Here is a 12,568-nt window from a genome sequence, read left to right as displayed (position 1 = left end):
ATTTTCACAGTATTGATTCTTCCTATCCATGAGCATGGTATGTTCTTCCATTTGTTTGTGTCCTCTTTTATTTCACTAGTAGCTCCCACTTATAAGTGGGAACATGAGATATTTGGTTTTCTCTTCCTGTGTTAGTTTGCTAAGGATAATAGACTCCAGCCCCATCCATGTTCCCACAAAAGACATGATTTCATTCTTTGTTATGGCTGCAGAAAATTTATTTTAACTCAAGATTTCAATTGCATGGTGCAGACCATAAATTCAATCAGTGTAAGCTGCAACAATTACAATGTATCTCTTTATCCACGGGCCTCAGATAGAACTTTTTCTTTCAAACTTCCCCAACTGCAGATTCTCTTTATTCTGGTGGACAGTGGTAAGAAAGCAAATGGGAAGGTGATATCATTTTTCAAATTAAAGGAGTCTCAACTGCCAGCTTTGGCAATTTACCGGACTCTAGATGATGAGTGGGATACACTGCCCAAAGTAGAAGTTTCCGTAGAGCAAGTACAAAACTTTTGTGATGGATTCCTAAGTGGAAAATTGTTGGTAAGTGTGAGACTGCAGGTAAAGCAAATTGTTTTCCTTCTATGTCCCTTTTATTTCCTGTTGAATAAGAATTCTTTGGGCTCTGAGAGGGAGGAGAGCCAAATGTTGGTTAATGGATACCAAGTGCAGCTAGATAGGAGGAATGTCTAGTGTTCTGTAGCACTACAAGGTGGCTGTAATTAAGAACAATTTATTATACATTTTCAAATAGCTAGAAGATTAGATTTTGAATGTTTCCAACACAAAGAAATGATAAATACTTGAGGCAATGGATATGCGAATTGTCCTGATTTGATCATTACACGTTGTACACATGTATAGAAATATCAGTCTATACCCCATAAAAACATAACTGTTGTGTCAATTAAAAACAAAAATAAAAGCAAAACCATTAAAGTTAAAAAAATTATTTGAGCTCTACTAGATTTGATTAAAAGCAAAAGTCTATGAGGATATCGTGGCCAGAGTTAGGATGCTTGTTAGGGTATAGTCGTGAGACACGAACTAGAAAAGCAAGTTTGGAAAGGCCTTGCGTATTCAGAGGCTGAATTTTGGACTTCAGCATTTAGTTTAAAGTATTAATGGGCAACAAATCAAATTTCATATAAAAGGGTTCATGAGATAAAAATTAAAGATGGATTTAGGACTTCCAGGAGTAATTAAACAGCTCAGTTTACTAATCTAAATATCATTGTTACAATGTTTTCCAGAAAGAAAATCGTGAATCAGAAGAAAAGACTCCAAAGGTGGAACTCTGACTTCTCCTTGGTGCTGCATATGACCAAGTACCTACTTTAGGCAAAATAAAAAGGCACAACTCAGATCTCAGAGACACTAAACAACAGGATCACCAGGCCTGCCAACCACACACACACACACACGTGCACACACACACACGCACCCACGCACACATGCAGAGCTTCATTTCCTTTCTTAAAATCTCACTTTCTCTTCTTCCTTCTCTTAAATGTCCTATCCTCACTCCCTACCCAATTTCCTTACTATTGTGCATTCATCCTCTGTAAATCCATCCATAACACACCTACATCAAGGCTTTAAGAGACTCACTGTGATGCCTCTATGAAGGAGAGGCATTCCTAGAGAAAGACTGTTCCAATTTGTCATTTAACATCAAGTTTGTGTACTGCACATGACTTACACACAACATAGTTCGTGCTCTTTTAAGGTTACCTAAGGGTTGAAACTCTACCTTCTTTCATAAGCACATGTCCATCTCTGACTCAGGATCAAAAACCAAAGGATGGTTTTAAACACCTTTCTGAAATTGTCTTTTTGCCAGAAGTTAAAAGCTGTCTCGAAGTCTCTGAACTCAGCAGAAATAGACCATGTGAAAACTCCATGCTTGGTTGGCATCTCCAACTCCCCATGTAAATCAACAACCTGCATAATAAACAAAAGGCAATCATGTTATAGGAAAAGACTGGCATCTCTTTGCAGGCCAAACCTTTTGTAAATACCCAGCTGCCCAACTAAGCAGCATGTTCCTCACTCTGCAGTGCCCACTGTTTAGTGTCGGGCCATAAGCCACTAACATGTGATTATTCACGCTGTGGGTGGGATGGGTGGAAAATAGAGACCATCCCGCATAAGGACTGGAACAAATGTGGCAACGGAGCTAGGAAGCAAAATAGGTGAAAGGTTGAGGAGCAGATAGAAGAAGCAGGACACTGGCAGTGGGACGGGCTGAGGCTGACTAAGCCTTGGATTATTGCAGGTAAGGTATGCGATCCAGCTCCTGTGGGGCAAAAGGAGAGCTTGGCTGAGTGACTCTGGCCCACAGGCTGTTACTATCAACACACAGATGCTGCATTGTTCCCAGGAGGCCCTTGGCTTGGGAGGAAAGTGCCTAAGTGCTGAAGAGCTGAAAAACCACAGATGTACCTAAGGACTGGTCCAAGTGAGGAACAGGGAGTGAAAGGCCCAGTTGTTCTTTCTGTGGGGAAAACTCCACAGCCCCTGGGTGGGAGTCAGCTGCTGGCAACCACACTGTGAAAGCCCCAGTGTAAGGCATGCCCTTCAGCAACAAGACCAAGGGATTCTGTGGCGGTCACCCAGTCCATCCCAGGGCTACACAAAACCACCCAAACAGCTTCTCGCTTGAGGCTGAAAAATACTCCTAAGATAGGCATATCCCGGAAGGCTCCTTTTGATCCTGTAAACGAGAACTCTTGACATTTATGGTCAGAAAATTCTTCCTGATATCCAGCTGAGGTCCTCTGGTCATGCAAGCTATTTCTTCTTGCCCACCCTTTGTGGAAATTCTTAACAGCTTCCAGATGCCCTCCTCAAACTGCGCCTTTAACCCCTTGCTGGCTTCACTGAAGCCCCTTTATCCAGCCATCTTTCCCCCACACTCACAATCTGACTCTCACCATTTGGTTTTTATCATTTGATTTACCTCATTGTTTTTCTCTCCCCATTCTTTCCTAACTTTTCCTCTTTCTTGCTTAAATTAGTTGGAACCCAAACTGTAGTAGGACCCATAAACTACATTTTGTTTAATATTGTGCTAATTTTTCAATTATTTTTCTCAAAGTGTTCCCCTCAAAAACAATAATCAATACTGACCGCATGGGTCTTAACATCTTTACAATGCATTTCTCTACTTGCTGACATTCAATAACAATTTTACTATGTTATTTTATATGCTTATTTGGATGTGTATAGTATTGAATTGAATTATTCCTTCCCATCTCGTGGTTCTTCGTAACTGCCACTTACTTTTGCCAGTCTTCTTCATAGGCAGTCCTGTTCTTTGTAGCTCCGGGGGTCTCATAACCCAAGAATGGGATTTCAGAAAGAAGAAATTTCTAAAGGTTTTCACCCATTTATTAAAGATCAGATCTTTAGCCGGGTGCGGTGACTCATACCTATAATCCCAGCACTTTGGGAGGTTGAGGCGGGTGGATCACAAGGTCAGGAGTTCAAGACCAACCTGACCCACGTGGTGAAACCCCATCTCCCCTAAAAAAAAAAAAAAATTAGCCAGACATAGTGGTACGGACTTGTAATCCCAGCTACTCAGGAGGCTGCGGCAGGAGAATCGATTAAACCTGGGAGGCAGAGGTTGCAGTGAGCCAAGATCATGCCATTGCACTCCAGCCTGGGCAACAGAGCGAGACTCTGTCTCAAAAAAAACAGATCTTATAAACATCTGCAATTTTTTCTCTATCTTGAGAATCTTTTGCCATGTCTACATCCATTTCCCCAGGGCTATGTTATTGTTGAGGTGTCTAGATACATTTCAGCTATTTTTCATTGTGGAATCATTCAATGGCCCTCACTGACAAGACTGCCATTCTTTTTCTTTAGAGTACGAAGGAAGTGATAATATCATACAATATAAATTTGAAAAAGATGTTAGCATATTTGGAAGACTATGATGGAAGAAGCAGGACTGAAACAGGACTCAAAGGAATGACTGGAAAGTTTGGGTTTGAGTCACACCTCTTCTATGTATGTGCCTCTGTGACACTGGAAAAACTACTTTTATCTTTGAACTTTAGTTTATTAAGGGTAATGTAGTAATTCTTAGTATTGCTTGAGATCCCAGCGTGATAATCCATATTAAGTAAAGTTTGACTATTACTTTTCTCTTAAGTTAATACTACATTGCCTTCTCTGGGAAATAATAATTTCTCTAATTGTCAGAACTTACGGGAAGGCAGAGACTTCATTCAGGCTGTCTCTTTGAGGCTGAAAAAGTATTTGAGATAACAGATTTTAAATGTAGGTTTTATTGTTTTCTAGGTGTGGGGTGGCCAACAGATCAAAAACGATTGCCATTTGAAAGATAGTTTATTATTCACAGTTCCCAAGAGGAGGAAGCATGGCATGCTGTGCAGGGCCACATGGGGAAGCATCAGGGTCAGTCAGAAAGCAGAAGGACTAAGGGGGATATGACAAGAGCCTTTATTATGGTTTCCATTGGAAGAAATGGGAAAGGGTTAGGAGGGTAAGGAGGCTTAGGATTGGCTGGTTTTGATAATTTCAGTAGGCTCTGGGGCATAGGAGCTTCCCCTTGTTGCCTGGAACCTGGCCCTGGGTTGAGTGGCTGGGTGGTAGCCCAGCATGTGAGAGCCCCGTGAGAGTCCAGTAAGGAGATAGTTGGGGTATGGACTCTGGACTGGTTGGTTTGCATATAAAAGCTATACTAGCAGATGAGTTTATTACTATCTCTAGGAACTGGCTATCTCTAGGAGGGAGGGGCAGTCACTCCAAGGTAAGCAAAGCCCAAGATGTCAAAGCACTAGAAAAACATAGACAGTAAAATAGCTCCAACCTCCACTTGTCAGGGGGTTCCTCTCCTACCTCACCTATTGGGTCATGCCAGAAGGGAAGGCTGCCTTCATCAGGATCATCTTAATACACATATACCTTGAGCAGTCAGGGGTAGAATGAGGACTATGTAGCATATTGAGAGAGAGTAGTTTATTTATATACTCATTCATTCATTTAAATATTCATTAAACAACTATGAGTGTGCCAGGCAAAGCTGCCCTCTGAGAGAGAGTGAGAGCAGTTGGTGATGACTGGATGATGAGCTGTAGAACAGAGACATTTCAGTTGTAGTGACAACAGGAAACATGGAAGCCACCGGAATGGTTCTGGGTCATGGACAGAAAGCAGCCAAACAGGGAAAGCAATACACAGGGAAAGAGGTATGTTGTGGAGGGAACTCAGCAGGAGGTTGGCCGTGGGCTGAGGGGGCCCCAGAGCTGGGGGAGGAGGAGCCACAAAGGAAACAGTCCACAAGCTTCATTAGCAAACTTTATTTCACAATTGAATTTGGAACCAGTCCTATTTATTTCACCTTTCTGAAAATATCTGGTTTTCTAAACCAGAGAAAAGTAAGACTGGAAGTGGTCTGGATCTGACCCATGGCTCCTAATTGCAGAAACTTTACATGGAGAGACCTAGAGAATAGGAATAGGAGGAACTTAAACGCAAACACCTTTTGAGTGTTGAACCTTTGGAGAAAAGGTACTCTGGAAATCAAAGCAGCAAGTGAATTTTAAAATCATACCTATGTAAATTTGAAGGTGATTCACCCTCCTTCAAATCACTTCTAAGATAGGCCTCTCTTTTCTTTCTGTTCTGGAACAAGAAGTCATTGTTTTTGGAGGCTTGACAATGAAATATCTGAGTCATACTAGGGGTGGAAGGATATGGATGAGTAAAGGATGAGGGTGTTAAGCCACTTCTATAGGTTATGAAAAGTTGTGTGGAATTCAGGCTTTAATGTTTCATTATCCAAACAATTGCAGTGAATCTTAATAGCAGGATTTAATTTCTACATTAGCCCACTGGTCTTAAAATGGTAATATGGGGTTAGCGTACACTTAAGGAAGTAAATATAGAGCATGTTTGACATAATTCAAGCTGTGGTGAAGTAACAATTTTAAAATTAACATTGTATTACAGGTCATGTTTTCCAAGAAGACGCTGCAACTAAACTCCAATGCAAGGAGTTTGGGGATCTGTGCAGAAGTAAAGAAAGTAAGGTTCCACAGAAATATATTAGATTGTGATGCTGTCACAACAAAGGCTTAGATTGTCCCACGTGGATATTTGGTGCTGAGGTTTCCTTGTAGTGTGCCCCAAATTGGAGAATGAGAACCAGGCCTCTATACCCCAACCCTGAACATTTGATGAGGCCAGCTGCGCCTAGGAAAGGTGCAGGCTGGTGGGCAAGATGGCTCATTTGAGCAGAGGGAGATTTCTGGGCTGCTTGGTGAGTTGGATTCAGCTAAGAGTTCTTAGCTCTCAGCATACTCAGAGCTGGAAGAAGCTAATGACTTTGGGGTGATCTGTGCAGCTCACCACAGCATCCACTACACATGCCTAGAACAGTTATCTCCTTTTATACCATCATAGTTATTGCACCAATGCTATGCGAAAGAATAAGGAAGGCATGGGCCGGGCGCAGTGGCTCACGCCTGTAATCCCAGCACTTTGGGAGGCCGAGACGGGTGGATCACGGGGTCAGGAGGTCAAGACAATCCTGGCTAACGTGGTGAAACCCCGTCTCTACTAAAAGTACAAAAAATTAGCCGGGCGTGGTGGCGGGTGCCTGTAGTCCCAGCTACTCGGGAGGCTGAGGCAGGAGAATGGTGTGAACCTAGGAGGCGGAGGTTGCAGTGAGCCAAGATTACGTCACTGCGCTCCAGCCTGGGTGACAGAGCGAGACTCTGTCAAAAATAAATAAATAAATAAATAAATAAATAAATAAATAAATAAAAATAAAGAATAAGGAAAGGATGGATTCATGTTATCAAATAAAAAATGTAGCACCCTCATTAAGTTTGTGCTGGGGGAGAACACGTCTATGTTGTCTTCACTAAAAGGTAATCCTGCCAGGGGCAGTAAAAAGTATTCACTTTACAATCATTCACTCATTCATTCCCTCACCAAGCATTTATTGAGTGCCTACTAAGAGATAAAGATGTATCAGGAAATAGATCTGGCCAGGTGCAGTGGTTCACAACAGTAATCCTAACATTTTGGGAGGCTTAGGTGGAAGGATCACTTCAGGCCAAGAGTTCAAGTCTAGCCTGAGCAACATAGTGAGACCCTGTCTCTACAAAAAATAAAAAATGACCAGGGTGTGGTGGCGTGCACCTGTAGTCCCAGCTACTCAGGAGGCTAAGGTGGGAAGGTTCCTTGAGCCCAGGAGGTCAAGAAAATAGATCAGACTCACAAAGCATGACGTCGACTTCACAACTTCTCCTCTCCAGCCATCTGCTTCCTTAGTGTAAGATAACTATGAAGTTCACTGGGAACTTGAGGAATGGCCTGAATTTCTAATGTACTTAGTAGATAGTCAAATATTTTCATAATAATGATGATGATGATGTATACATAATATGTAACTTGGGAGTTATAGTAACTTGGGAGTAGCAACTTGTAAGTAATTTGGGAGTGAGCAAAAAACGATGTTAGATTTAACTCCAAATTCTGACCTTAATGCTTATTTATGCCAGCTAAATTTCATGGAGGTGATCTTGATCTTATTTGTTGTTAAATATCCCTTGCCTTTCTATCCAGAGTTGATAGTGCCTTACCTTCCTGTCTTCATTTCCTGCTCCTCACTCCTACCATGTCCTCCTTTTTGCTAATAGTTTCCCACCCTGTGGTCCATCCTTTACTACTTCCTTACCAGTTAGTTCATGGCCTCTATCTCTACTGCTCCCTCCATCTCCATCTCTTCCAATAATGTTGCTCTAGGTCACTACATGGGACAGAAGTTCAGGCAGGTTGAGGGCTGAGCACAAACGGGAATGATCAGGGAAGGAAGTCTCTGGAAGGAGGTGGATACATATTGAAGAGTATGCTGAAAGTTCTGGCCCTGTCCTGCAGTCTCTACCCCGTATGCCATGACCATCAGAATCGTATTGGTTCCGAAGAGCACTCCTTTGAGACCTACATACCCTTTACTCCACCACACGTTGGCAAACATGTCACGGAATGAAAATGGGAAAGAATGACTACTTGTGATCTAACTCCTTAGACCTGCAGCCTCTCTTGGATTGACTCATTCTCTTCACTCCACACTCTTTTTTCCCATAACACCACTAATAATATACCAAGGCTGAAGAAGGGAAGAGGCTAAGTCAGTCAACAAGCGGTAATGTTAGGTGTTCATGGGAGGGCAGGGTGGTTTGTGGTAGGATATTTACATGATTGTGAAATACAAGAATGGTGGTGGGCGATAATATGATGCTGACTTGTAAGGTGAGTGCTGATCACTCAGAGAATCACTGCTCTGTTGAAGCCAGCTGATGTTTAGGAAAGAATGGTAGCCAATATAGTTAAGGCTGGAGATAATTATGCAAGCCAGACAGTGTTAAGATGGCAGTTTACTAAAGGCTATTTGTAGTTTGAGAACTGTCTTATGACCCTCTAGTTCCTCCACTTTCTCATTTTTCAATTTTCTAAGTTGCAAAATATTCAGGTTCCTCAGAGTTTCCTCAAGAAGATTCACCATTTCTGTCTGTGTGATTCTAATTACAACTTTGTATCTTAACTTAGCTGTTTCTGGAAAGCTCACGTCACAAAGCACAATTTCTACATGCCTCTCAAAATGTCTGATTTTAAGTTCAATGTTATCAAATTCTAAGCAGAGATGGAAATTTTAGGAAAGAACCTAAAAGGACTCTGTAACTTGATAACTAACGAATGAATGAGGAAAGCTGTGATAACCATCAAGCAGGCTCTTAAAAGAAATGTATTTGGAAGAGCCATTATTAGTTATGATTCTTAGTCATCAAAAACAGAATAGAACCCAAACCACAGCAAAGGCTATTTTGTTCATAGAGCTAATATTAATTTCTCATCCTCCTCTACAAATTTCTATGGTTCTGTAAAAGACACACCCCTTAAATAAAGATACCAAAAAATCCTTTGAGATAGTAGGTTTTATTTTATTTTATTTTTACTATAGAGAGATTGAGCCTCTAAGATCTGAACAAAGTGGTCACAGTTGTATGAAAGGGAGGAAATTTCAAGGGAATGGAGAAATCTCCTAAGGATAAAGTCACTTTTCTAAGCAGCCGTTGTCTTCACCAATTATGGTGCTCAGCACTCAAGGACTGTTAGTGTTTGGTTTAATTGAAACATCTAGTCTTTTGCCATCTGCCATTGGAAAATGATTGTGCATTGGAAGAGTCAAGGAAGGAGTATCATTCATCATGAAGGGGCCCGTGAAAGAATCTGTCTCTTTAGGCATGAAGAGTTCAATTTTAAAACAATGAGTCTTAGAAATGAAGTGACTGTTCTGGTTCCAAACGTTGTACAGCTCCAAAATTAGCCCAACGTGTTGAAGTAAATTAACTAGAAGCACCTTTTGTGAAAATGAACACAGTATTTAGTATTCATTTACTGTACAACTTCACTACATTTTAGTATTCATTTACTGTACAACTTTCCATTGTACATTTCGGGATTCATTTACTGTTACAACTTCTCTAATTCCTATTAATGGAGGGGGTTGGTGGGAGATCATGGCCCACTCTAAAGAAAATTAGAGGAGGGATATTTGGGTTCTAATCCTGACTTCCCTGTGAAACTCACTGTGTCATTTTGGGAATATCACCATATCTCGTTTTCTCCACAGGTAAAATAGAGTTCAAATTAATTTTCTTTTTTTTTTTTTTTTTTTTTTACAATTTTTTCACAAGATAGAGTCTCACTCTGTCACCCAAGGTGGAGTGCAGTGGTATCATCATAGCTGTAACCTTGAACTCCTGGGCTCAAGCAATCCTCCTTCTTCAACCTCCTGAGTAGCTGGGACAACAGACACTTGCCACTGCATCCAGCTCAAATTAATTTTTTGTCTCCTAAAAAGTATACTGTAGGGATTAAGCGAGATGAGGAATGGAAAGCATTCTGAAACGTAAAAATACAACTTGACTTTGGCTGGGACTCAGACATTCCTTAAACACTGATTAAATACACACCTACCAGCTGGGCACGGTGGCTCACGCCTGTAATCCCAGCACTTTGGGAGGCCGAGGTGGGCGGATCACGAGGTCAGGAGATCGAGAGCATCCTGGCTAACACAGTGAAACCCGTTTCTACTAAAAATACAAAAAAAAAAAAAAAAAAAAAAAAAAAAGCCAGTCTTGGTGGCGGGTGCCTGTAGTCCCAGCTACTCAGGAGGCTGAGGCAAGAGAATGGCGTGAACCCAGGAGGTAGAGTTTGCAGTGAGCTGAGATGGCACCACTGCACTCCAGCCTGGATGACAGAGTGAGACTCCGTCTCAAAAAAAAAACAAAAACAAAACAAACAAACACCTACCTGCATCTAAATGCTGAAGCACTACTGAAGGCACCCTAAAATGGCTGAGAGGGGAGAAGCTGGATCATCTCCAAACACAGAGTCTACCAATTACTAAAGAGTTGACTATGGGCCAGGCACCATGGGTCATGGCCTGTAATCCCAGCACTTTAGGAGGCTGAGGCAGGGGGATCACAAGGTCAGGAGTTCGAGAGCGACCTGGCCAATGTGGTGAAACCACATTGTAAAAGTACAAAAATTAGCCAGGCGTGGTGGCAGGTGCCTGTAGTCCCAGCTATTTGGGAGGCTGAGGCAGGAGAATCACTTGAACCCAGGAGGCAGAGGTTGCAGTAAGCCAAGATCATGCCATTGCACTCCAGCCTGGGTGACAGAGAGAGACACCGTCTCAAAAAAAAAAAAAAGAGAGAGATGATTGTGAATCTATGCTCAACTGTGTGCAAATTGAATTGTTGCCACATTTATGTTCCCAACACACAGGAGCCAAAACTAAATGTCCCCATTTGTCGGGGCTGTCAGGTAATTTAGTGATACATTGCTTTAATCTATGGCTGTGAACGGGAAGGTGAGCACATCTAACTTCTCTGAGACTCAGTTTTCTCCGCACAAAGTTATGGAGAAAATGCCATAAGGGTCCTTCCTAGCTCTAATCTCCTGAGTTCTGAAAACTGAAGGAAAAGGAGTTCAGAATTGATGGACTAACTAGTTCACATCCCAGGCACCAGGCCAGACATTTTGCCTCTCTATTGTCTCCTCATAATGAAAATAACTTCAGTTCAGTTAAGGCCAATGCAGCCTTAATCTACTGCTGGTTTGTAAATCCATCACTCGCCCCAACTCAAGAGCAGTTGATTCTATTTCTGTCTGACTTTCTGTGCCAAAACTCAACCCCCAGTTTGTTTGGTTTTAATAAATTTATTCTGTTGTTACGGACATTGTGTAAAATGGAAAAAAACAAGTCTAGACTGGTTTTAGTTCAGGAAGTTAGGGCAGGGTCTCTTTATTAAAAATAAACATCCTCCTGCTTGCTTCCTTTTCACTTTTCTCACAAATCTGTTCCCAAAAGCCCTTGGAATCCGGGACTCCAACATGCAATGATTGCCCCAGATCTCTGTACTACACCTGACCCCTTTCTGAAATATTTGAAGCCGAGAACACAGGAAGTTCTTAAAGGCAACAATACAGGTTGTATGTGACACAAAATTAATGACCTGATAACTACCCTGATAGGATCTTTTGGCTTCCTATAATAAAACTTGGCACAATCATCCCAGCAAATAAGACACATTTTCAGTCTGAATCTCCTTGTTTTTTGGCACTCTCTGCCTTTCTAATTAAACATGGCGGCCTGCAACACTTCCTGTCCCTTCGAAACAGGAAAAGTTCCCTTGTCCGCCTGCAGGGAGTGCGATGGAGGTGTGGCTCGCTTCTTCATTGTCCCACTGCTCAAACCACTAGGGGAGCGTGAAGACGGGCAGGTTGTGGGGGTCCGGCCCCATGGCAGTGTCTAGGGGTGAGTGTTTACAGCTCCTGAAGCCCCGGTGGGTGTGTGTTACAGGGTACTCTTTTAGTTTAGCCATCCGTAGTCAGCTTGCCTTAGCTCAATTAGACCCTCTACCTTCTGGCAGACAGAGGGCTTTCTGCATCCTGGGTTCTTGCCTTGCTGTACCACAAGAATCAGATCACACTTAGGCTTGGAGAACGAGTGCAAGGTTTTACTGAATGGGAGTAGCTCTCAGAAGATGGGGGAGCCAGAAGGGAGATGGTTTTCCCCTGGAGTCAGGCTGATCAGTGGCCTGGACTCTCCTCCAACTGTTGGAGCCAAATTTGTATCATTCTGCTTCTGCCAGTTGGTGGCCTGCAGGTGTGCCAGTGCCAGTCAATGCATTCCTCTGGATGTCCAGCTGCCTCTGGTCTGCCTGCTAGGGTCTTGGGCATTTTTTATAGGCACAGGATGGGGGCGTGGCAGGCCAGGGTGATCTTGGGAAATGCAACAGTTGGGCAGGAAATGCCTGTCCTCACCTCGGTCTGTGGGCGTGGAGCCCTAGGGAGGGACCAAGCCCTCCTCTACCCAGCACTTCTATATCACCAATAGGGTATAACTCAATTCAGGGTTGAGTTTGTTTTCAGCCCTTGTCTTTTCGCCTTTGGGGTTTTCCTTTTTTTGGTGGGCCTGCCTCTTTCTTTTCTCCTCAGGGGATTT

The 12,568-nt window shown here is 42.5% G+C and overlaps 1 protein-coding gene across 2 annotated transcripts in view; it reads left to right on the top strand.

Annotated features, from left to right (window-relative positions):
* The window catches only part of ERP27 (endoplasmic reticulum protein 27), a 28,994-nt gene extending 27,567 nt beyond the window's left edge, over positions 1 to 1,427 (top strand). For both annotated transcript variants that reach the window (XM_007967757.3, XM_007967758.3), the window contains 2 exons: positions 352 to 549; positions 1,260 to 1,427. In XM_007967757.3, the coding sequence (XP_007965948.1) occupies positions 352 to 549; positions 1,260 to 1,307 (246 nt within the window). In that variant the 3' untranslated portion in view covers positions 1,308 to 1,427. The remainder of the gene's footprint in view (positions 1 to 351; positions 550 to 1,259) is intronic.
* The last annotated feature ends 11,141 nt before the right edge of the window (positions 1,428 to 12,568 follow it).

This window comes from Chlorocebus sabaeus, chromosome 11, assembly GCF_047675955.1.
Source record: "Chlorocebus sabaeus isolate Y175 chromosome 11, mChlSab1.0.hap1, whole genome shotgun sequence".
In the NCBI taxonomy this organism is placed as follows: Eukaryota; Metazoa; Chordata; class Mammalia; order Primates; family Cercopithecidae; genus Chlorocebus; species Chlorocebus sabaeus.
Note: the sequence above shows the minus strand (reverse complement) of the source record. Positions and strands in the feature narration are given on the sequence as shown.